The sequence below is a fragment of the Cannabis sativa genome, chromosome 5 (assembly GCF_029168945.1).
Source record: "Cannabis sativa cultivar Pink pepper isolate KNU-18-1 chromosome 5, ASM2916894v1, whole genome shotgun sequence".
Taxonomy (NCBI): domain Eukaryota; kingdom Viridiplantae; phylum Streptophyta; class Magnoliopsida; order Rosales; family Cannabaceae; genus Cannabis; species Cannabis sativa.
The window spans coordinates 51,936,585-51,962,709 of record NC_083605.1 but is presented as its reverse complement, the minus strand read 5'-3'; the positions used below and the strand labels follow the sequence as shown (position 1 = coordinate 51,962,709).

General features: G+C 32.7%; 1 protein-coding gene across 2 annotated transcripts; it reads left to right on the top strand.

Annotated features, from left to right (window-relative positions):
* The first annotated feature begins 18,819 nt into the window (after positions 1–18,819).
* Positions 18,820–25,805, top strand: LOC115715747 (dolichol-phosphate mannose synthase subunit 2). 2 transcript variants are annotated; one of them, XM_030644414.2, is made up of 4 exons: positions 18,820–18,974; positions 19,974–20,061; positions 25,261–25,368; positions 25,452–25,805. In XM_030644414.2, exons 3-4 carry the CDS (start codon positions 25,279–25,281, stop codon positions 25,602–25,604), a joined length of 243 nt encoding a protein of 80 aa, XP_030500274.1. In that variant the 5' UTR covers positions 18,820–18,974; positions 19,974–20,061; positions 25,261–25,278; the 3' UTR covers positions 25,605–25,805. The 2 variants fall into 2 exon arrangements, with proteins under 2 accessions (XP_030500274.1, XP_030500275.1); XM_030644415.2 differs by having other exon boundaries at positions 18,821–18,974; positions 25,265–25,368.
* The last annotated feature ends 320 nt before the right edge of the window (positions 25,806–26,125 follow it).

Below are 26,125 nucleotides of genomic sequence, written 5' to 3'. Positions count from 1 at the left end.
ATTTTTAAGTTGGGTATTTAGATTTTCTAAACAACTTAAATAAGATATTTTTCAAAATTATTCCATTTTTGAAATTTAATTAAAGTTTTTACTTTAATTTGTAATATTTCATTATTGAGATATGGAATATAAATGATTAGACAAAATACATGTTTAAATAATGAGCTTTAATCAAAGAGAAATTCGATCTCCATTGTTGGTTTTACATAGCTATTGTTTTAGTGAGTAATCCTCCCTAATGGAGGAACGTTCATTAGCAAGTTAGCGTCGTTTAATCTCGAAAGATAAGTATTCTTATAGGTTTATTTATATGGTTCATGACCACCCTAATGGTGGCGACTATGTAAGACTTATAAGAATGCGAAACAATGGTAGAAGCTCATAAGATAGAATTGCCTTGACTCTCGCCTAAACGGGACAACGCTAAATTCCAATCTTGATCGAATAAAAGGTTGCTAGAATGTTTGACATTTTAGATGAATTGACAACTCTATTCAATGGATGATGCTTTGACTCTCGCCTAAACGGGACCTTTGTATCGATTCGTTGGAAACCTTGGAAAATAAACTATGTTAAATTTAGTATTTTTATAACATAAGTGATTGTTTGTTTTCTGAACCTGTGTATGAATTTATAGAACCAAAACCTTACTTCTGTTTATTGATATGTTGTAGTGCCAATATGAATAAGCCTCTACCCGATCCACTCCTAGTTAGTATCTTTGCGAAAGAACTCAATAGTGTGAAAATGCATCCTGGTAGTTGCATTAACTCGCACCTGTTGTTGATGAATCTGAAATTCCAAAAGGCAAATCTACTAGGAATTGATTTATCAAAGGAACAATGGGTAAGACTCATACTTTATAGTCTTCCTCAGGAGTATAACAGTTTTGTTCTATATTACTTATTGAACAATCCTAACTCCTCCGACATGGACAAACTCGAGTCTGAGTTGAGGGCCCATGAGCGGGATCTGATTGCAATGAGACCTTCTAGCATTGCAAGCTTTAATCAGAGGAAGAAGATTAAGCACGAGGGCTCCAACAAAGCTGCTTCTTCAAGTACAAATGTCAGACATCATGTTCTATGTGCGAATTGTAATGGAAAGGGACATAAAGAAGAACAATGTCCCAGGCTTCTAGACAATTCAAACGAAGGTGATGCTTTTGTATTTGAATCATGTGTTTTAGAGAACGACAAATCCTCCTGGATTGTTGATTCTGGATCTACTAACCATGTATGTTCTTCATTACAGCTTCTTGAAACTTGGGAGAATCTTCACCCAGATGAGTTAAAGCTTAAAGTTGGAAATGGCGAGTTGGTATCAGTTAAAGCAAGAGGAACAGCCCGAATCAAGTTTAATTCTAAGAAGTTTTTACTTTTAGAGAATGTTTTATATATTCCTAATTTTAGTAGAAACTTGATTAGTGTTTCATGTTTACAGACACAATTTTATATATTGAATTTTTCGAGTTCAAATTGTTCAATTTCTCGTAATGGATTTCATATATGTGTTGCAAACATGGAACGAGGGCTTTATGTTTTAACACCTGATACTCAAATCTCACTAAATACTGAACTTTTCAATGTAGCTAAACCTAGAAGCCTTAAGAGAAAAGAGATTGATAATGATGATCAAACTTATCTATGGCATTTACGTTTAGGTCATATAGGCTTTGATAGACTCAATAGGCTAACCAAAGACGGTCCATTGAAAAATGTCGTCTTAGGAGAGCTGCCAGTCTGTGAGTCTTGCCTAGAAGGAAAAATGACCAAACGTTCTTTCTCTGCAAAGGGAGAGCGTGCCAAAGAACCCCTAGGGTTAGTACATTCAGATGTTTGCGGCCGCTGAATGTAAAAGCTAGAGGAGGTTATGAGTATTTCGTCACTTTCATTGACGATTTCTCTAGATATAGTTTTCTTTACCTAATGCAAAAGAAATCTGAAACGTTTGAAAAGTTTCAGGAATTTCGTGCTTTGGCTCAAAACCAATTAGGTAAAACATTAAAGATCTTGCGAACTGATAGGGGTGGAGAATATATGGATATGCAGTTCAAAGATCATTTAATTGAACTTGGAATTGAATCCCAATATACTGCCCCTAGCACTCCACAGCAGAATGGAGTTGCAGAAAGAAGAAATCGCACTCTCTTAGAAATGGTTAGGTCTATGCTGAGTTACTCAACTCTGTCTACGTCCTTCTGGGGATATGCTATTCAAATGGCAAACGACATTTTAAATGTTGTTCCATCTAAAGGTCCCTAAGACACCCGTCGAACTATGGAATGGTCGCACACCTAGTTTGCGTCATTATAGGATTTGGGGGTGCCCTGCTCACGTCTTAAGAAAGAAAGAAGGCAAACTGGAATCGCGAACTGAGGTTTGCATGTTTGTCGGAAATTCTAAAGAGACTAGGGGTGGACTATTCTATAGTCACAAGGATAACAAAGTGTTTGTCTCTACAAATGCTACTTTCCTTGAAGACAACTATATGAAAGACAACAAACTGAAAAGTGAAATTGTATTAGAGGAAATGCTCACAGATACTGTTCCTTCAAATGTACCATCTTCTTCTACTCAAGAAGAAGAACATCCCACTCCCTCAGTTGTAGCAACTGAGAAAACTACTACTAAAGCTCCTGTTCAGAAAGTCACCGCTCCTCGTCGTAGTGGGAGGGTTTCTACGAAACCGTCTCGTTATGGTTTGGATGGTGAAATCAATATGGTCGTTGGTGACGGTATTGATGACGACCCATTGACCTATAAACAGGCAATGGCAAGTCCGCAACGGAAGCGATGGTCAGCCGGTATGGATTCAGAAATGGATTCCATGAAAAAGAACAAAGTCTGGGAATATGTAGAACCACCTGAAGATTTTCGTCCAATTGGATGTAAATGGGTCTACAAGAAGAAAAGAGGTGCTGGAGGCGAAGTCGAAACTTTCAAAGCTAGACTGGTCGCCAAGGGTTATACCCAAAGAGAAGGTGTGGACTATGAGGAAACTTTTAGTCCTGTTGCCATGCTCAAATCCATCCGAATTCTTCTCTCCATAGCTGCCGCTTTAGATTATGAAATCTGGCAAATGGATGTCAAGACAGCTTTTCTTAATGGGCTTCTTGAAGAAACCATCTATATGGAGCAACCGAAGGTTATGTTCTTCTGGGCGGGAGAATAAAGTTTGCAAGTTAAATAGGTCCATATATGGGCTTAAGCAAGATTCTCGCTCATGGAACAAAAGGTTTGATGAGATCATCAAGACCTACGGCTTTCATCAGAATGAAGATGAACCTTGTGTTTACCAACTCAAGGAAAACCAAGTAGTAGTATTCCTGGTCCTTTATGTTGATGACATTTTGATCATTGGAAACAATGTCAAGAAAATGACTCACATCAAGGAATGGCTTGACAATCAATTCGACATGAAAGACTTGGGTGAGGCAGCTTATGTTCTTGGTATTCAGATTGTTAGAAACCGGAAGAACAGATCCCTTGCTCTCTCTCAAACAGCTTACATTGACAAAGTTCTTGAGAGATTTTCCATGACCAATACCAAAGGGGCAAACATGCCCTCTAGACATGGTATCCGTCTATCTAAGGAACAGTGTCCTGCGATCCTCAAGAGATAGAAGACATGGCAAAAATTCCTTATGCTTTTGCGGTTGGGAGTCTAATGTATGCTATGCTATGCACTAGACTCGACATGCTATGCGGTTGGAATCGTGAGCGGGTATCGAGTCAAATCCAGGAAGGGTACATTGGAACGCGGTTAAGTATATTTTGAAATACTTAAAGAGTACAAGAGATTATGTATTAGTCTACAAGGGTGGTGCTTTGAATCCCTTAGGCTATACAGACTCAGATTTCCAGGGATGTCTTGAAGACAGGAAATCTACATCTGGGATGGTGTTTACTCTTGGGGGTGGAGCAGTAGTTTGGAGAAGTGCTAAACAAACTGCGATTTCGGATTCTACCATGGAGGCAGAATACATAGCTGCGGCTGAAGCAGCTAAAGAGGTTGTCTGGCTTAGGAAGTTCTTCACCAGTCTTGGTGTAGTTCCTGGAATGGAAAGGCCTCTAGTCCTGCTTTGTGATAACACTGGAGCTATAGCCAACAGTAAGGAACCTCAGAGCCACAAGAGAAGTAAGCACATAGAAAGAAAGTATCATATTATCAGAGAATATGTGGCAAGAGGGGATGTACTGGTGGAGAAAGTGGATACGCAGGATAACTTGGTTGATCCATTCACCAAAGTCTTGGCAGTAACTTCATTCGAAAAGCACCGTCAGAATTTAGGATTAATTGAAATGTACTGATTTGTTTTATATTAGTGCAAGTGGGAGTTTGTTGGGTTTTATGCCCTAAATAAAACTCTGTTTCAATGTAATCCAGATTATTCTATATCAATAAAGTAACAGAAGTAATTTTTCATTCGCTTGTGTATGTTTTAGTTCACTTAATCAATTGCTTGTCTATTTGATTTATAAATTCATCCAAACCATTTTCACATACTTGGACATGTTTATTGTGTTGTCAACACAGTGGAAAATAAACATGACTATGTGAATAAAGTATTCCTAGATTTATCAGAACACTGGGTTTCACTGATATGATAATCTACAACAGAGTTTACTTACATTTGGAGAAATGTTATGTTCTTTCCAGAACATAGGTTAAAGTAAAGCTCAGGTTGGATGCATGGAGTATGCATTGGAATGGACCGATATTGAACTTTGAATTAGATTTTGAAACTTACCGTAAACATCTATTCAATTCAATATCATAAGTTGATCCTAGATCACATGATCTAAATCCTGATATGGTTAGGCTTAATTTCAAGAGTATTATTCGTGTTCTTTGATTTGTTAGTTAAGCCTAAAACTTTAGTCTGGGCAATACATACATTTTGGGAACACGGTAGTGCGATTGAGTGGGAGCGCTAACATAAATATGGAATCTATAGCTTCTATCTGGCGAATAGTAAGCAAAGGGTGATTTCCTTTGAGCTTAACCAAACGAGATAAATGATTGAGTACTCATTTCACTTAGTTGAAATATCATTTATACAGGGTTAAGTGTTTTAAGGATAAAATACATTGTAGGGTGTTACGGTAATTTAAGTCCCTTTACAGTGTAGATCATCCATATAGAGGATCATTGATCACATTAGGATTATAACAATGGATAACTAATAATGTGTCTATATGGTGGAACATATAGAGCATTCTATATACTGAGAGTGCAATTCTGAGTTCTATGTGTGGATTCAACGAAGAATTAATAAGTCAGTGAATTTAAGTGGTAAATTCTAGATCTGCTTATTGGAAGCTCGGATATATAGACCCATGGTCCCCTCACTAGTTGAGATGATATTACTTGTAGGACTCATTTAATTGATTTTAATTAATCAATTAAAAATTCTCAAGATGGACTTGTCAGTTTGAGAATTTAGCACTTATTAAGGGCAAAACAGTAAATAGAGATTTTGAAGGGCATATTTATTAATTAGGAAACTTTAATTAGTTTCATTATTAATAAAATAAATGATAATATATTATTTGATAATTATTAAATAATTAGATTTATCATTAATATGGTTGAACAATGGAATTGGCAATTTTTCACAAAAGGGAAACTATCAAGTGTAGGAAAAGGAAAGTTGGAAAAGAGGCAAGCCTTGTTTCCACATTGCCTAGGCCGGCCCCTTTACCTTCCTTTTCCCTTTGATTTTCTCAGTTCAAAATGTCAATCATAGCCCTTGGTGGTCTTCTATAAATAGAAGGCAAAGGCTTCAGAGTTACACACATCTGTACAAGCTTTTCATAGCATTATTCTGAAAGAATTTTCTCTCAAAAAATTCTCTCTGAGCCGCCACCCTCTCTCTCTCTATACCTTCACTGTTTCGAAATGTATGAGTGCTAGAGTAGTGCCCACACACATCAAGTAATACCTCAATCATAGTGAGGAAGGCTGTGTAGATTTCAGAGACAACAAAGAAGGACTTTCGGGCTCAGATCTTGATTATACTCTGCTACAGAAAGGAATCAAGGGTTAGAGATCTGAGTGGGAGGAGAGATATATATTCCGCTGCAATCACTGTAAGATTTCTGATACTCTTATGTGTTTAATTTCATATCGTCTTAGAAGTTCATATTTAGGTTGTTAAATCAACATACTTTTGAGTAGATCTAAGTTCCTGGTAAAATAACTTCCAACACATCAGTTGGGTGAATCTTGTGATGACTTGTATTACATCTGCGGCTCTCCCATTTAATGTAAATGGAGCCGTTAAAGGGTCGGTTGTTCCAAAACGTGGGTTGCGACGGGGAGATCCTTTATCACCATACCTGTTCTTAATATGTTCTGAGGGACTTAATGCTTTACTTCAACATGAGGAATTGTTGGGCAATCTTAAAGGTTTATCTATTGCTAGGGGGGCTCCTTCAATATCGCATCTCCTTTTCGCTGATGATAGTTTGTTGTTCTGCCAAGCAACAGAAGAGTCTTGCCAAGCTGTCCATAGAACTCTTGATTATTACCACCGTGCATCAGGACAACTTCTTAATACAGAGAAGACTGTTATGTCCTTCTCCCCGAATACTTCACAACACATCAAGGAACGATTCAATAGTGTGTTAAGAATGCCTATTTGTGCTCTCCATGAGAAATACTTGGGTCTCCCATCTTATGCTGGTAAAGACAAGAAGGAACTTTTCAGTGGTATCAAAGATCGCATTTGGAAACTTATGAACCAGTCGCACGCTAAGCTATTCTCTATTGGTGGTCGAGAAGTGCTTCTCAAAGCTGTTGTCCAGTCCATTCCAACATATGCTATGAGCTGTTTCAGTCTTCCAAAGAAGTTTTGTAACCAGTTAGAATCCATGATGGCCAACTTTTGGTGGGGGTCCAACACCAATAATTCTAAGATCCACTGGAAGAAATGGAAGTTCATGTGTAATTCTAAAGCAGATGGTGGTATGGGGTTTCGTTCTTTCTTGCACTTCAACCAGGCTCTTTTGGCTAAACAAGCTTGGCAGATCTTGGATATTCCTTCCTCTTTGCTAGCAAGGGTTCTCAAAGCCCGTTATTTTAAGAATGGGAATTTTCTTTCAGCACCAAAAGGTATTCTGCCTTCTCTCACCTGGCAGAGTATATGTGATGGAAATGATTTATTGTTGAAAGGTCTTCGGTGGAAAATTGGTAATGGTCGAAATGTCCGATGTGCTTCTGATCCTTGCTTACCTGGGAATACTACATTCACCCCGTACACTTACAGTGGTGATCCTTCTTTCACGGTGGAGCATTATATTTCAGCAAGTCGACAATGGGATATTCAGCTTCTTGAGCATCATTTTGGTACTATTTGTTGGGTTTTATGCCCTAAATAAAACTCATTTCAATATAATCAGATTTACTTATTAATATAGATCAGAGTTAACATTTAATGTTGCATGGTTCACATGATTTATTTCATGATTATATGTACATAATGTATAAATTCATCTGAAACCCTTTTCACATACTTGATCCTGTTTATTGTGCCGTCAACACATTGGAAAGTAAACATGACTATGTGAATAAAGTTTCCTAGATTTATCAGACATAGGGTTTTACTGATATGATAATCTACAACAGAGTTTACTTGCATTTGGAGAAGTGCTATGTTCTTTCCAGAGCATTGGTTAAAGTAAAGCTCAGGTTGGATGCATGGAGTATGCATCGGAAGGGACCGATATTGAACTTTGACTTAGATTTATTAAACTTACCGGAATATCTATTCAAGTCAATATCGCCTAGTTGATCCTAGATCAAATGTTCTTAATCCTGTTATGATTAGGCTCAATCTTGAAAGGCTATTCGTGTTCTTTGATTTGTTAGTTAAGCCTACTTTTAGGTCAGGGTGATACGTACATTTTGGGAACACGGTAGTGCAATTGAGTGGGAGCGCTATCATAAACATGGAATCTATAGCTTCTATCTGGCGAATAGTAAGCAAAGGATGATCTCCTTCGAGCTTGACCAAACGAACATAAATGGTGGAGTACTCATTTCACATAAGCTGAAATATCATTTATACGGGGTCAAGTGTTTTAAGGAATAAATACATTGTAGGGTGTAACGGTAATTTAATCCCTTTACAGTGTAGATCATTCATATAGAGGATCATTGATCACATTAGGATTATAACAATGAATAACTAATGATGTGTCTATATGGTGGAACATATAGAGCATTCTATATACTGAGAGTGCAATTCTAAGTTCTATGCGTGGATTCAACGAAGAATTAATAAGTTAGTGAATTTTAGTGCTAAATTCTTGATCTACTTATTGGAAGCTCGGTTATATAGACCCATGGTCCCCGCACTAGTTGAGATAATATTGCTTGTAAGACTCATATAATTGGTTTTGATTAATCAATTATAATTCTCAAATTAGACTATGTCTATTTGTGAATTTTTCACTAAGTAAGGGCAAAATTGTAAAGAAAGAGTTTTAGGGGCATATTTGTTAATTATGATACTTTGTATGGTTCAATTAATAAATATGATAAATAACAATATTATTTAATAATTATTTATAGTTATTAAATAGTTAGAATTGGCATTTAAATGGTTGAATTAGAAAATTGGCGTTTTTGAGAAAATCAGATGCAGAAAAGATAAAACTGCAAAATTGCAAAAAGTGAGGCCCAAATCCACTATATAGGCCCGGCAACTTTTGTAGGGTTTTTCCCTCTGATATTTTCATTATTTTAATGCCAAATAATTCAAACCTAACCCTAGTGGAATGCTATAAATAGATAGTGAAGGCTTCAGGAAAATTACAATTTTATCTGACAACTTCTGAATCAGAAAAACCTGAGCCTTCTCTCTCCCTATCTTTGGCCGAACTCACTCTCTCTTTCTTCTTCCTAAAATTTTGAAATCCTTAGTGTATGAGTAGTGCCCACACAGAGCAAGTGATACCTCAATCATAGTGAGGAAGATCGTGAAGAAAGACATTCAGCAAAAGGAGTTTCAGCATCAAAGATTCAGAGAAAGAGATCCAGGGTCAGATATTGATAATGCTCTGCTACAGAAAGGAATCAAGGGCTAGATATCTGAACGGAAGGAGTCATATTATTCCGCCGCACCCAATGTAAGGTTTCTTAAACTTTATATGTGTTTATTTCATCGTTTTAGAAAGTTCATATTTAGGGTGTTAATAAACATACTTGTGAGTAGATCTAAGATCCTGGTAAAATAATTTCCAACAATTGGCCTCAGAGCCATGGTAATTGATTTACTTGCAAGAAATTTGGACTTTAAAACGATTGTTTGTTTGTTTTTGGATGGTATCATGTTGTATTGAGTGTTATTTGATGATTGATTGATGTTTGTAAATTTTCGTGAAAAATAATTGCGATTCTGTTTCTGGAATTATTTTTATTGGATAGTATGGAAAAAATTAAGCAAGTTACTTTTTTACCGAACTCAATTTCGATTTAATTTGAATTAGTTATGATTTTTTGAAGATTCGAAAAAATCGTAGCTGTGCTGAAATTTTTATGCGATCGCGAAAACTGTCCGTACAGCTCACAATTTTTTCGTTTTTCTTCGTTTTTTCATGCTTTTTCATGGAATTAACTTCCGATTTTTTGTGTAGTTCTGTATTTATACTATTACTATTCCTAATTCAATTCTAATTATCATTTTGAATTAATTTAATATTTTTTAAATTTAATTCAAGATATTAGTGTAATTTGAATTTGAAAATAGTTAGTATCTATCTTTTTGCTTAATTATCTATCTTATTTTTAAATTTGATTATATCTTATCTTATTTTTAAATAATTTAAGGTTATATTTTAAATTTTTTTAAATTAAATCTTTTTTTTTAAATAATTTGACCTTATTTACATTTAAAATAAGATAACTATAATCATGTAATTTTAAATAGATGTAAGATATTTTGCTAACTTTTAAATTTTGTTATTTTATTTATTTAAATTACATTTAAAATCTGAAAAAAGATATTCATTTATCATTTTTAATTTTTATTTATAAAATAACATTTAAATTTTAAAAGTAGTTAGCAAATTTTGAAATGATATTTAGGTTGGTTGAAACCTAATTTTTCAAAATTGTAGGTTTAATTTAAATTTAATTTTTTTTAAATTTTCGAAATTTTTTATTTTTTTTTAAATTTTCGAAAAATAAATATTTTATTTATTTTATTAATTATTTCAAAAATTAATTATTTAATTTAAAATTAAATAAATCCTACATCCAACTATCCAGCTAACCTTGTTGCAGGAGTATGTGTTTTAGCTTGTTTGTAAGTTTTCAAACCTATTATTACTTGATTGCAAATAGCCATGGTTACCTTTTGCCAGATCTATTGATCTGATGGCTCCCTTGGTCAAGTAAATAATTTGTAACAGGTATATTTACAATCTTCTTTCATCTGTGTATGACCTAGCAACATGATAGGACCCATCCAAAGTGTGCCTGTGTGAGCCTATGTGTTTAATTTTATTATAGATGCATATAGGTTGCTGTTGCTAAATAAAATGTCATAGTTCTTGATAGATTTTATTTAGGCCCATTTAGTTTTTGGGTCTATTCAATTAATAACAGTTGTTCTTATTAAGGTTAAATTCCTCTCTTTTGGGCCTTGTGTGAGAGTTGGGAGACATAGTAGTGGGTACGACATACTGATCCCAGCACGCCCTTACATGAACCACCCCAATTGTGAAGGCCCATTTGCCTGATTTGAATAACTGTACTAGGTTAATTAAACTAGTTTAACCTAATAAAATTGATTAGCAACATAATTAATTTCATTTATTTTGAAATTAATGTAAGAAAATTATAGTTTAAAGAATTCTTTATTCTAAGCTAAACTATATGTATTTTCTTGTATTTAATTAAATATAGAATTATAACCATCTAGATTCTTTCTGGAGCTTAATTTAAATTTTTCATTAAATATTCCTATTTAAGTTGATATTTAGTTATCTACAACTAACCAACTTAAATCTGAATATCTTTTGAATTTCAAATTTCAAAATTAAGTTGAGGAATTTTAGGCATTGGTTATTAAAATTCTTTAGATATTTTTTAAGTTAATATCTTTTCGAATATTAACCTAAAATAGAATATTTTAGATATTTTTTAAGTTGATATCTTTTCGAATATTAACTTAAAATAGAATATTTTTTAAAATTAAGTGGTTACAACTTAATTTTTGATATTTAATTAAATTTAAATTTGAAAATATTTAAGTTCTAGATTTTTTCTAATACAACTTAAATTAGATATTTTTTCAAATTTTGTGGAAAAGATACTTAGTCAAATAAGATATTTTCTAGATAATTATTTCTAGACTACTTATTATTTCTAATATTAAATAGGAAAATATTATACATTGTGAAATTAATTATTTAAATAATTAATTTTGGTACAATTTATTTTTTCCTAGTATTAAACTAGAGATTAATAATTAAGCCTTCTCTACACTTAATTATTTATTTCTTGAATTTAATACATTTAATTAATTTGAAAATTAAATATCTAAGTTGATTTTCATCATGATACTTAAATATTTCTTTTTCATGACACTTAATTAAATAGAAAATTATTTTTAGTTGAAATTTATTTTTTCAACTAAATTTAAATAATTTTCAAAATATATTTTTTATTTTATTAATCAAATTTCGAAATTGCATTTCTTAAATGCTGGAATTTCGAATTTTATTTGAAAAATAGATTAAAGTTGTAAATTATTTATTTTAATTTTGGACCAACTTAAATCAATGATTTTTTCATTAATTGATTAATTTAAAAATAAATGTATTAAAATATATTATTAGAAATTGAATTAATTAGTCAAAGGAAAATCTAGATAGATGATATTTTTGCTTGAAGTATTTTTCTAGTTTATTTAATTAAATAGAAAATTAATATTTAAGTTGATTTTCATCATCATACTTAAATATTTGAAATTTTTCTTATATATATTTAATTAAATAGGAAAATTATATTTTTTGTTGTAAATTAATTTTATTAATTAATTTTGGGCCAACATTAAATTAGAATAATTTTTCCAGGATTAATTTTTTATTTTAACATGCATTTTCGAAAATTGTGTCCTTGAATACTTTAATTTTTCGAAATGCAATATATATTTATAGAAAATAAAATTTGAGTTGTAAATTAATTTAAATTAATTTTGTAACAACTTAAATTGAATATTTTTCTAAATATTTATTGGAAATTATTATTAAGATGGAAATAATTCATGTTATTTTCATATCCATCTAAGTAAAATTTATATTTAGAATTTTTCATTCTAAATTGGAAATTTTAATTAATAAATATATATATATATAAAATAAATAGATTAAATAAAGAGAATCAAAGAAAATACAACTCTCTTTAAATAATGAGCTTTATTATCAAGAGACATTCGATCTCGATTGTGGGTTTTACACCGCGTTTGTTTTAGTGAGTAATCCTCCCTAATGGAGGAACGTTCATTAGCAATTTCGCACCGTTTAATCTCGAATGATAAGTAGTTTGTAAGTGTTTTGTATGGTATGGATCACCCTAATGGTGGCGACCATACTTGACTTGCAAATTGCGAAACAATGGTGGAAGCTCATAAGATAGAATTGCCTTGACTCTCGCCTAAACGGGACAACGCTGAATTCCAATCTTGATCGAATAAAAGGTTGCTAGAATGTTTAACATTTTAGATGAGCTGACAACTCTATTCAATGAATGGTAGCTTTGACTCTCGCCTAAACGGGACACTGATATCAGTTTGTTGAAAACCTTGGAAATTATTTAGGATTGTAAGTTTTTAGTATTTTCACTTGTCATTCCTACTTGCTATATATTTATAATTTCTGAATTGTGTATGAATTTATATTGAACGATGTTATTTTCTGTTATTAAGTTGTAGTTTAATTTTGAATCTTCATTGTTGGTCTAACTTGGCTTGTTTATCTAATGAGATAAATCCCTAGTGGATTTTCACCATTAGACATACATAATAGTGTTAGATCTCGAAAGATAAATATTGTATATGCGACATCTAGTTGTTCATCAATTGATGACACCTTAGACTAGTATTTTTACGATATGAAACAAGAAGATTGTATAAATAAGATTACTTTGACTTTCGCTAATCGAAGCATCGTTGGATTCTTATTTATAAACGAAATTATCCTAATTCCTCTTAGCTTATTCATTTCGAATTAGCTTCAAAAAATATCATTGGATGAATGGTCTATATATCATATCATGTCATTCTATATTTTCTCTTAAGAAATTAAATGACCCATATGATTATTATCCCGAAATTCTATTCCCAATTGATATAAATCCTCAATCTTAGAAATCTCCTGCTTGTATGGGCAAATCAGACTTAGAGTTTGTATTAGTAGTGGTGGTCCAAGATAGAATTACTCATTATATTTGGTATAAATTTAAGTCTTTGACTTTAATATTAGATTCCAAATAGAAATTTTCTTATATTTCTAATTCCAGAATACAATACAGTTACACTTTCTCAAGTGTTTAATATCCATCTTCTATTAATGGATTAAAACTGTATGGAATATGAGTTAGGTATTCTGTGACCAGGATCCACTTGCAGTATTCTAAGAACTCTCTGATGTAACTAAATCTAAGTCATCAAAAGACACTACCACATTTTTTTTAATCTATGGCATTTGTATCTTGTTCATAGTGGATTTGACAAGATCAATCTCTGCAAAGAGTTAATATGCCTATATCCACTGAAAGTAGTTCATCTCATTTGCAGATGGATGCACATTCAGGGGCGGATATGAGTTTTTCGTTATATTCTTAAAACGATAACTCTAGATTATACCTTTTAGCAAGAAATTTGAAATGTTTGAAAAATTTCATTAATTTCTAGCAATGGTTAAAACCATTAAGGTAAGTGGTTAAAGATCTTGCGAACTGATAGGGGTGGAGAAATAGTTAGTAGATATGCAGTTCAAAGATCATTAATTTGATTTTTGAATTATATCCAAACTTACCTCCCCAGAAATTTCGAGTTGCATATTGATGATTAGTTACTAGTCGTTGCCTAAATCCTTCTATGGTAATACAATTTCAGAATGATGTAATGGTTGTATACTTAATGTAAATCATTACTAGATTCATGGATGACCTAATCAAAATCTTAAGAAAAGCTAGAACTGTTAACCATGGTTTGTTAGCTGTTCTAAGTGATTAGGGGTGGACCATCCCATTGTCAATAGATAAGAAAGTGTTTGTTCAAACAAATACTACTTTTCTAAGAAAATGACTAAGTCTGAAAATCAAGTAGCAAATAAAGGAGATATTTTTCTTGATTCCAAAAGTGTTCTATCATCTTATATAACATATGATGATCCCACTGCCTCTGTTGTCTTGTCACAACCGAAGAGATCAATATCATTTAGTTTTCTTCGACATAATTCATGGTACCTTGTCGTAGTGGGAGAGTTTCTAGGAACTCACCTTCTTATGACTTGGGAGACACTAGTGATTAAAATCCATTGTGAGTTTAAACAAGTAATGGATTGTCAAGATAAGAAACTAAGAAGAAAGCCAATAGAACTATGGTTTAATCCATTCACATGGAGTAACCTAAAGTTTTTTATTACAAGGACATAAAAGGAAATTTTCGTTAATAAGTTTATTCTATGGACTTAACAAAACTTCCGGTTCCTAGTATTATAGGTTTGAGTTTATCTAAACCTATGGCTTGTGGTATACCTGGTAATTACTTACTCTAATGCAAGCAACTTACTTTAGTAAGATGCTGAAGCATTTTCTTTCTAATGGAAATCTATAGAAGCTTCACAACTTCTTAGACATAGATTTTATTTATCTAAGGAAAAGTCTCAACTATTCCAGAAAAGATAAAGCCATTGAAAGAATTTCTTAAATCAACAGTGAGAGGTCTTAGATATGCTTTTGTATGCCTTAGACCAGACACCTGTTGTTGAGTGGGAGTAATGAGTAGGTATCAGATTAATCCAGGAGAAGAACATTGGAACACAATCAAGTAAATCCTAAGATTAAGAAGAGGAACTATATGTTAGTCTATAAGAGTGTGTTTAAAACTCTTAGACTACACCACATCAGATTTCGAAATTTGTCTTTGTGCTAGTAAATCTTTCTGATAAGATGGTGGTTACTCTGGGGGTGGAATAGTGATTTTGGAGAAGTGTAAAAACCTATCTGAAGTCTCTAGGTCTACCAGAGAGGGACTGAATGTTAAGGTTGCAGGAAAGGAACTTATTCAGTCTAAGGAAAGTTCTATACATTTTTGGCATCATTCCAAATTGCCTTAAACTACTAGTGTTAATTTCCTGATTAACCAAAAGTAGTTGCCAAAGATATAGAATCCAGTATCCCAAGACAGTAGACATATAGAGAGGAATTTCACATTATCAATGATTTTGTGATTAAGAAAGAGTAATGGTGGAGAAAAGGTTGTGTTTAATTCAACCTTTCAGATCCTATTACGAGAAGTTTACTACTACTACACTTGATTTGTATATCAAGGTGTTGAGATTATTTGAAACACACTTTTTGTTTTATATTAGTGCAAGTGGGAGTTTGTTGGGTTTTATGCCCTAAATAAAACTCATTTCAATATAATCAGATTTACTTATTAATATAGATCAGAAATAACATTTAATGTTGCATGGTTCACACGATTTATTTCATGATTATATGTACATAATGTATAAATTCATCTGAAACCCTTTTCACATACTTGATCCTGTTTATTGTGTTGTCAACACATTGGAAAGTAAACATGACTATGTGAATAAAGTTTCCTAGATTTATCAGACATAGGGTTTTACTGATATGATAATCTACAACAGAGTTTACTTGCATTTGGAGAAGTGCTATGTTCTTTCCAGAGCATTGGTTAAAGTAAAGCTCAGGTTCGATGCATGGAGTATGCATCGGAAGGGACCGATTTTGAACTTTGACTTAGATTTATTAAACTTACCGTAATATCTATTCAAGTCAATATCGCCTAGTTGATCCTAAATCTAATGATCTTAATCCTGATATGATTAGGCTCAATCTCAAGAGGCTATTCGTGTTCTTTGATTTGTTAGTTAAGCCTACTTTTAGGTCAGGGTGATACGTACATTTTGGGAACACGATAGTGCAATTGAGTGGGAGCGCTATCATAAACATGGAATCTATAGCTTCTATCTGGCGCATAGTAAGCGAAGGATGATCTCCTTCGAGCTTGACCAAACGAACATAAATGGTGGAGTACTCATTTCACATAAGCTGAAATATCATTTATACGGGGTCAAGTGTTTTAAGGAATAAATACATTGTAGGGTGTAACGGTAATTTAATCCCTTTACAGTGTAGATCATTCATATAGAGGATCATTGATCACATTAGGATTATAACAATGGATAACTAATGATGTGTCTATATGGTGGAACATATAGAGCATTCTATATACTGAGAGTGCAATTCTAAGTTCTATGCGTGGATTCAACGAAGAATTAATAAGTTAGTGAATTTTAGTGCTAAATTCTTGATCTACTTATTGGAAGCTCGGTTATATAGACCCATGGTCCCCGCACTAGTTGAGATAATATTGCTTGTAAGACTATATAATTGGTTTTGATTAATCAATTATAATTCTCAAATTAGACTATGTCTATTTGTGAATTTTTCACTAAGTAAGGGCGAAATTGTAAAGAAAGAGTTTTAGGGGCATATTTGTTAATTATGATACTTTGTATGGTTCAATTAATAAATATGATAAATGACTATATTATTTAATAATTATTTATAGTCATTAAATAGTTAGAACTGGCATTTAAATGGTTGAATTAGAAAATTGGCGTTTTTGAGAAAATCAGATGCAGAAAAGATAAAACTGCAAAATTGCAAAAAGTGACGCCCAAATCCACTATATAGGCCCGACCACTTTTGTAGGGTTTTTCCATCTGATATTTTCATTATTTTAATGCCAAATAATTCAAACCTAACCCTAGTAGAATGCTATAAATAGATAGTGAAGGCTTCAGGAAAATTACAATTTTATCTGACAACTTCTGAATCAGAAAAACCTGAGCCTTCTCTCTCCCTATCTTTGGCCGAACCCACTCTCTCTTTCTTCTTCCTAAAATTTCGAAATCCTTAGTGTATGAGTAGTGCCCACACACAGCAAGTGATACCTCAATCATAGTGAGGAAGATCGTGAAGAAAGACATTCAGCAAAAGGAGTTTCAGCATCAAAGATTCAGAGAAAGAGATCCAGGTTAAGATATTGATAATGCTCTGCTACAGAAAGGAATCAAGGGCTAGATATCTGAACGGAAGGAGTCATATTATTCCGCTGCACCCAATGTAAGGTTTCTTAAACTTTATATGTGTTTATTTCATCGTTTTACAAAGTTCATATTTAGGGTGTTAATAAACATACTTGTGAGTAGATCTAAGATCCTGGTAAAATAATTTCCAACACTATTGACATTGAAGGTATACTCTCGATTCCTCTTAGTCACTTTCTAAAAGAGGATAGGCTAATTTGGCATCACTCGGACTCCGGTATCTATACGGTGAAGACAGGGTATCATTTAGCTATTGCTTTGGAATCCACTAATGATCATACTCCTTCTTCTTCTAATAGACAATGGTGGAATCGGTTATGGTCTCTCAGGTTGCCTAAGAAAGTCAAAATTTTTGCTTGGCGCTTGATTAATGATGCTCTTCCAACCTCTGTGAACCTAGCCCACCGAAAGATCACAACCACTGCTGTTTGTTCCCTATGTAAGGACGGCTGGGAGTCTGTTGGTCATGCCATTTTCCGCTGTGCCCGTGCGAAAGAAGTATGGAGAAAGTATCAATTTCAAGTCTTTATGCCGCATATCTATAACTTAAAAGGGTTTGATATTTCTCCCACTTAGCTGCTGCACATACTGATGCTGATCTTGAATTAATCACATGTCTTATGTGGTGCATTTGGTCTGAACGCAATAAAGAAATACATGGTACTAAGCCAAAATCAGCAGCTATTATCTGTTCCTTTGCTGTCTCTTATTTGGATCAATATTGCTCTGTCACTAAACTAGTACAATCAACAGCTGCAATTGTTACTGATGTGCCTGATCATAATGCTGGAAGTGCATCTCTTCACCAATATACAGCGACAATGTAGCAATCCTGGCTCCCACCGATTACTGGTTCTCATAAACTGAACGTGGACGCAGCTTGTGATAAGGAAGGAAACATTCTTGGCTTTGGTGCGTTAATTCGGGATCACACTGGTAGTGTTTCTGCTGGTTTTGCAAAGCCTTTCAAAGGATGTTTTTCTCCAAAAGAGATGGAGGCAGCAGCTCTGTTTTATAGTATCCAGTGAGCGATTGAGAATCATTTGCCTATTGACATCATCGAGACCGATTCTCTGCAGCTTGCGAATGCAATAAACCATATGTCTTCTACCACATTTGTAACGCCTTTTCATGATTTGGTAGATGATATTCGCTATCTTTTGTCCTATTTTCCTAGAGTGAAAGTATCACATGTTAAACGTGATGCGAATAAAGCGGCTCATGCTTTAGCCAAATTTGCTCTTCGATTGGATGAGGATATCTATTGGTTGGGGGAAATTTCCTCCCCAATCTATTATGTTGTTATTAATGACTCTCATTTTTAATAATAATAGTTTTTTCTCTAAAAATAAATAAATAAATAATAATATATAAAAATATATATGAAAACAATATTAAAAAAAATATTGAAAAATAATTAAATATTCTTCAAAAAAGAAAAAAGAAATTCTGTTTTTCGTTTTTGTTCGATTTTTACTTCTTTTTAAGAAAATCTGATCAAATTCGTCATATTCTCCACGCAATCAGGTTCAGGTACTAAGGTGTAGCGTAGGGCTTCTCTTTGCTTCCGGCTCCTCTCCTCCTAATGTGGTTAGCCAACGTTCCTCTTCTCCTTCGCTATTTATATTTCTCTATCAAAATCGATGGGACTAACTCTGTATTGGGTGTATGTACTAATCTTGTTTTCTTTTTTATGCCGATGGATTTTGATCGTTGTAGCTCCCTTAATCTCTTTTACTTTTTTCACCCAGAGAGCTCTTTTCTTCTCTCGTATCTTTTTCCCCAAAATGTAGCTCTTCGAAATTGGCCTAATGTATCTTTTTCCATGACTTGGTTTTGTGTTTAGATTGAATGTTTGGTTTAATTTCTTCTTGAAGAACTGATATAGTGATAGCTCAATTTCTTTGTATCTTTCTGTCATTCTAATTCTTGAACTATTCAGTGATATGTGTATTGTAAATATTGGTCAGATCTATCTTTATTCTAAGGATGTGCAGGGCATTTGGTTGGGTTTGGGGAATAGTATGTCCAATTAATTACTGGCGAAAATGGAATTATGACTTGACTGTTAAAAAGAAGTTTGTTTGGCGGAAGTTCTGCGATTTCTGTCAAAGACGAAATATTTTCAATACTTTCAGAGGTCAATTAGAAAATGATTCCTCATAATATGTACTAGTCTATAGGCGTGTTTGTAGTGTTCAATTGCATATATGCTATTTCTGTTACCATTCGGTGATACGATGGGAAATTGAAGAAGGTGCCATTAGGTTTCTCTAAGAACACAACTTATACAAGTATTCGCTTTCACTAAACTAGGGGTCCTTTCTTTCATAGTGAGTTTATTAATGTGCTGGTTTTCTTTACAGCACGAATAAGGATGTGTAATGCATTAAGTTAGAACCTTATCCTACTTTATCGTTCTCATTCTAATTAATTTGCGTCCTTTTAAATCCATTACAGTTACTGCTCTGTTTATCATGCTGGAGTAAAAATTATCGACTGTTCTAATATTAATTTAAGAGCGCAAATCTGGTTTGATCCTTTGTATTATTTCTTTATTTCTTACATTTCATTTGTTTGTTTTTGCAGACAAAGATTAAGCTATCACATACAACACTCAGTTATACTAAGTAATTTTAGAAGTGAAAAGTGAGCAGCTTTTGGGCCTTCTCACCAGGTACTATACTTATAGTTGAATGAACATGAATATGAATCATTAAGTTGCTTTTATTTATGGCTTATAAAAAAAATTGTGTTGCTCTTACTGGGACTGCTCAAATACTTTGGGAGAGCTGTATTGTGAACTACTTCTTTGCTGTTGCTCTTAATGGGATGGCTTATTTAGTTGTTGTTGACATGTTGTGGTAGTACTACTTACTTTACCAATAGCTTATTTGAGAACTCGAAGAACTGAAATTTGTGACATTTTATAGGTCCTGATGGACTAAAAGTTTAGAGAAAATAAGGATATATGAAGCAATTAGTTATGGTTCCGTGCCTCAGAAATTAGTATGGTCAATATTATTCTTTTTGTGTAATGTTAAGTTATTGCAAACGATATGGCAATAGTTTGATACTTATTTAGGTACAGTTGACTGTTTATTAATTGTTCATTGTGGGTTTGTTGGATGTAATTTGTGATGCTGAAAAACGAGATGAAGAACAAAAAAGAAAAGAAAATGTATGATTTGATACTTATATGGTAATGAAAAGACCCATCTCTCTGCTTGCATGTACTTTTTAAGTGATTTATGCAAGTTGAACCTAATTGTGCTATTGTTTTTTTGTGGTCTGCCTGCTGTTTGTTTCTGCTATATTCAATTTTTTGAGATTTATGGAAATTCCTATTTATTGTAAATTATAATTTTAATGGAAAATTTCACTGTTTATAAATTGAGGTTGTTTTATGTTAGAATATTAGTTGTGAAAATTAAAGTAAATTGTATGTAGTGGTTTCTTATCTAGTATTATAGCTTTGTATATATATATATACACTATTTTATGAAATACAATATACAATTCATTCACCATTTTCTACATGGTATCAGAGCCTATTTAGGATTGTGATTCAAAATTCGAAATTAGGGTTCGTTGTTGTGGTATTTTCAACACGCAAGTATACGTATCGTTAACAAGTAATAGCTTAAAAAAATAGGAAAAAAAAAATCCACTTTTTGAATTTTTGCTAGGCGCGCCCTGACACTACAGGCCTAGTGTTGAGGTGTGTGTCCTCCTTGACGCGAAGCCTTAAAAATGTGCGATCCAAGAATTTTAAGTGGATTAGTGCATAAATTACATTTTGTGCAAAATTCTTCACACGGGCCTCGACACTACATGGTAGTGTTGGGGCGCTTAAAGTTTGATTTTTGGCAACAAGCTTCCTGGTGTGATGACTGATAATGTTTTGGTCATAAGTCTTTCAATATTGCTTGGAATTGGACGATTGAAGATGTTTTGGAAAGTTGAAAGAGAGATCTATATCTTCATGTTTTGACTTTTTCAAAAATATGATAAGAACATAGTCGAAATTAGGCTTGAAGTTTCAGCTTTATTTTCTTACAAATTTTTCTCTATTTTATAGATCGCCGTTTTTGAAATTTGACCAATTTATATATTCCAAGTGTTGAAACTTGAAACCAAAGATTACAAGCGTAATTCTATTCCAAAAAGTGAAAATGAAGAAAAAAATTAACTCTACAAATTGCACAAATAATAGGCTAAAAATAGCCTAATAAATTTTCCCAAACTAAATATTTACTCGAGGAACTAACAACTAAAAACAACCAACTTAAATGAAATAAGTCAATCTACCGAAACATGAGTCACATTTTTTCAAGTAAGCCAAATAATATGGTTTTGTACAAAAAAAATTCATTTATATACTTTAATTCAGAATTTCAGTTCAATCACACGTTAGATTCACTTCAGTCTTTCATTCTGTTCATGAAACCATAATCACACTCTAGCAATTTATGCATGCCAAATACAACTATCGATCCACTAACATAATATATTCCATAAGCTTGCAATATTCATTATTCTCTACTAATATAAATATATGCATAATCAAGAATCAAAAAGTCTTTTTAGGCTTGTAATGATAGGCTTAGGTACAGGTAGATGGAATAGTCATTTAAGCTTGCCTATACCATAAGCTTCTCTAACCAGATCACCCAATAATTTTTTTCACAAACAATCTCGGTATCCCTTTTTTTTTTTTTTTTTCAAATTACACGTGAGATTTTTTTTTCTTCAACATTGCAACAACTTTATTATTCTTTTTCTTTTCGAATTTGACTCTTTATTGTCAGATTTTTTAAGTTGTTGCCAATCGATTTTTCACATCTTTCAATTTCACTCTTATTTCCCACACACATATATATAAAACTTTCCATTAAAGTTTTCCCAAACTTAAGATCCATTTATAGTATAATTAGGGTCAACTTTGGATAATAATGGTTTTATGTTGTTTTGGCTCAAAATGTATAGAAACAAAGAATCAAGTTAAAACTCAAAAAATGGTAACTAAGATAAAAATTACAAGGATGGTTTGAAAGACTTAATCGATCCAAAGAATGCCTAAATCACTTTCCTAACCATGCATCATTTATTATTTCGTCTCAAATAGCAAGCAAGTTCTAGAATTTTATAAACAACTTTCCACATTTCACCTTTAGCATACATAAACCAATTCAATTGCTAAAAATTTACCTTTTATGATTCTATGTTTTTTTAAAGCACAAAATTAAAATTAATCAAGAATGTAATCTCACCAAGCACACGGATTTTTCGAAAAATAAATAGAATTTTCAAAACCATAATATACACTTAACTTTCAAATTGACTCACATTTAGAACATTGACTCATAACACACAAACAACACAAAAAATAACTAAAATGAAAACTAAAAATTTTTAAGTTCACTCCCAAACTTAACTGACACATTGTCTCCAATGTGACACTAAAGACTAAAGAAGAGAACATACCTGGGGTGCCTCCAAAAAGCATTGTCGTTAACGTCATATAACCGGACGCTGATTTCCTCTTGCAAAATTCAACTAGGATAAAGTCCACCTCTTGTATTCATAAGGACCCTTGTACCAAATGACAAAAAATGTCCTATAGTGTACACCAGGCGTCCACCTCCTCCACCTCCTGTTTCGTGTCATGCACCTGCATTTTCATCATTAGATTCGGAACTCAAAGATGATCTTTCCATTGCACTATGTAAAGGTAAACGCCAATGTATATATCATATTTCTTCTTTTGTTTCTTATAATCATCTCTCCTCTTCTTCTTACTCTTTTATTACTTCATGAAGTAATGTCTCATCTTGGTTAGCTTGCTGCAATGATAGAAGAGATTAATACTTTAGTTGCAAATAGTACTTGGGACTTGTTAATTTACTTTTAGGAAAATGGGTCATGCAATTGGGTGTTTACAGTTAAATTCAATCAAGATAGAACAATTGCTCACTTAAAGGTCTGCCTTGTTGCCAAAGGTTATGCTCAAACCTATGGAGTGGACTATTGTGATACTTCTTCTCCTGTTGCTAAACTCACATTTGTTCGACTGTTCATTTCCATGACAGTTACTCATCATTGACCTTTGCATCAGTTTGATATTAAAAATGTTTTTTTTATGGAGATCTTGAGGAAGAAGTGTATATGGAGCAACCTTTTGGGTTTGTTGCTCAAGGGGAGTTAGGGCAAGTTTGTTGTCTTCGCAAATCTTTACATGGATTGAACTAATATCCTCGTGCTTGGTTTGGTAAATTTAGTCAGACTGTTGAGAAATTTGGTTTGTTGAAAAGTAAGTAAGATCATTTTGTGTTCTATAAAAGATCAACTGCCGGTATCATTTTGTTAGTAGTATGTTGAAATCGTTATTATTGGAAATTATACTGAATGCATCTTATCCCTCAAGTCTTTCATTCATACCTAATTTCACACAAAAGATTTAGGTTTGCTCAACTATTTCTTGTGTGTTGAAGTTACTTGGAGTAAACAAGATATTTTTTTGTCTCAAAGGTACTATGTACTTGATTTGTTAACTGAGACAGGAAAATCGGGAGCAAAACCCCTTGTAATGATCCAATGAATCTAGTTGTGCATCTTACATGTGATGGGGAACCATTTGAAGATCTTGAGAAATATCGCAAATTGGTTGGAAAGTTGAATTATTTAACTGTGGTTTGGCTAGATATTGCATTCCTAGATAGTGTCGTTAGTCAGTTTATGTCTTCTCCAACAATTTATCATTAGGCAGCATTAGAACAAATTATATGTTACTTGAAAGGAGCACCAATCATGGACATACCCAAATTGAGTGTTTCTCTGATGTAGATTGGACAAGCTTCAAGATAGATAGACGATCCACTTCAGGATATTGTGTATTTGTTGGGGCAGTCTGATCTCTTTTGGAAAAGTAAGAAACTAAATGTTGTGTTTAGATCCAGTGTTGAATCAGAATATAGAGCTATGACACAGTTTGTGTGTGAGATAATATGGATTTAACCGCTTTTGATTGAATTCAGGTTTAAGACTTTTATTTCAGCAAAATTGAGGTGTTATAATCAAGTTGCTCTTCATATTGCCTGAAATCCTATGTTCCACGAACGAACTTAGCGTAATGAGATTGATTATCATTTTGTTCGTGAGAAAATTCAACAAGACATGATCTACATAGGATATATGAAGACCGGAGAACAATTAGGAGATATTTTTACAAAGGCTTTCTTTAGAGTGCGGATTGATTATCTTTGTAACAAGCTAGTCATGATTAACATTTATGCTCCAACTTGAAGGGAGTGTTAGAATATTAGTTGTATAATAATTGTAAAAGTTAGAGTAAATTGTATTTTGTAATTTTCTATTTGTATTAGTAGTTTCCTATTTAGTCTTTCTAAACTTTTTATATAAATATATGCTATTCTATGTATACAATCCATTCACATTTTATGATAACATAGTTACAATATTGTATATGATTTCTTTATATTGTTCATATAATTCAGTTGATCAGCTTTCCATTGAGTAACGACAAACTACTTATCAATGCTGGAAAGAGATTGTGAAATTTATTTTTAGTAAAACTGATCCTTGTTAGCGTTTGTGTGCCTGTCTATATAAACAAATGAGTTTTTATATTTCAAATGAATTTTTAAGTATGAAATGTTTTGCAATTACATCAAAATTGAATCAACTTTATCAAGTAAGGTTGTTTTATGCTTCGAAGGAGAGGCACAATCTAATACCAGAACCTTTAGAATCTTAATATTGGACAACTAATGGCCGGGCTGTTGAGTGTTTGCTATTCATGTTCATTTGTAATTGGCACTCATATCAATGCTTATCAATCCGATTTTTATTACAGGCAGTTGAGAATATCAGAATGGAATTGGCAGATAAGGCTGTTGGAGCCTTGTTATCGTTAATCAGTCTCTCTATATTCACTTATTACACATTTTGGGTCATCATCCTGGTCAGTTTTTCTTTGATGTACATGTATCATTAACTTGCTCTTGACTTGAGTCTTGACTATTGCCTATGTGTTTTATACTGCAGCCATTTGTAGACAGTGACCATTTTATACAACAGTACTTCTTACCTCAAGAATATGCCATATTGTTTCCTGTGTTTGCTGGTGTAGTGCTCCTCTGCTTCTTATCCATATTCATTGGATTAGTGATACTCAAATCCAAAAAGAAGAAAGCATGATATGACCATTTTTCTCATCTTTCTTCTTTCTGATACTGGATCTACAGTACATATAGGTTTTTTTTTTTGATATTTGAAGTACATTTAAACATGTTTGACTGTTTTCTGATAATTGTTTTAGGTCAGACTATTGCTATTGTGAGTCTGTGATTTGGTTGCAGCCTATTTTCTTACTGATATAATATGGCTTTTTGTTAAAAAGATGTAATCTGATTTTGTTTCTGTACTCAATGATATATTAGAGCATTAAATTATAGCTTATCCTGTAAAATACTTGCACCAATATTGTGCTAAAAGTTCTAAATTTAAATTACAATATGGTCAATGCAAAATTTACATCAATGCATTATTTTTTATATTTACTTTTATGCTATTTTTGTTAGAGAAATTTTATTTACACCCCACAAAATGATAAGTATATTCTAATATTTTTTAAAAAATTAAGTTTAAAATAATTTTTAAAAATGACTCTTAATATAATTTTTTTTAAAAAATTCACATTATTTTGTGTTAATTTCAAT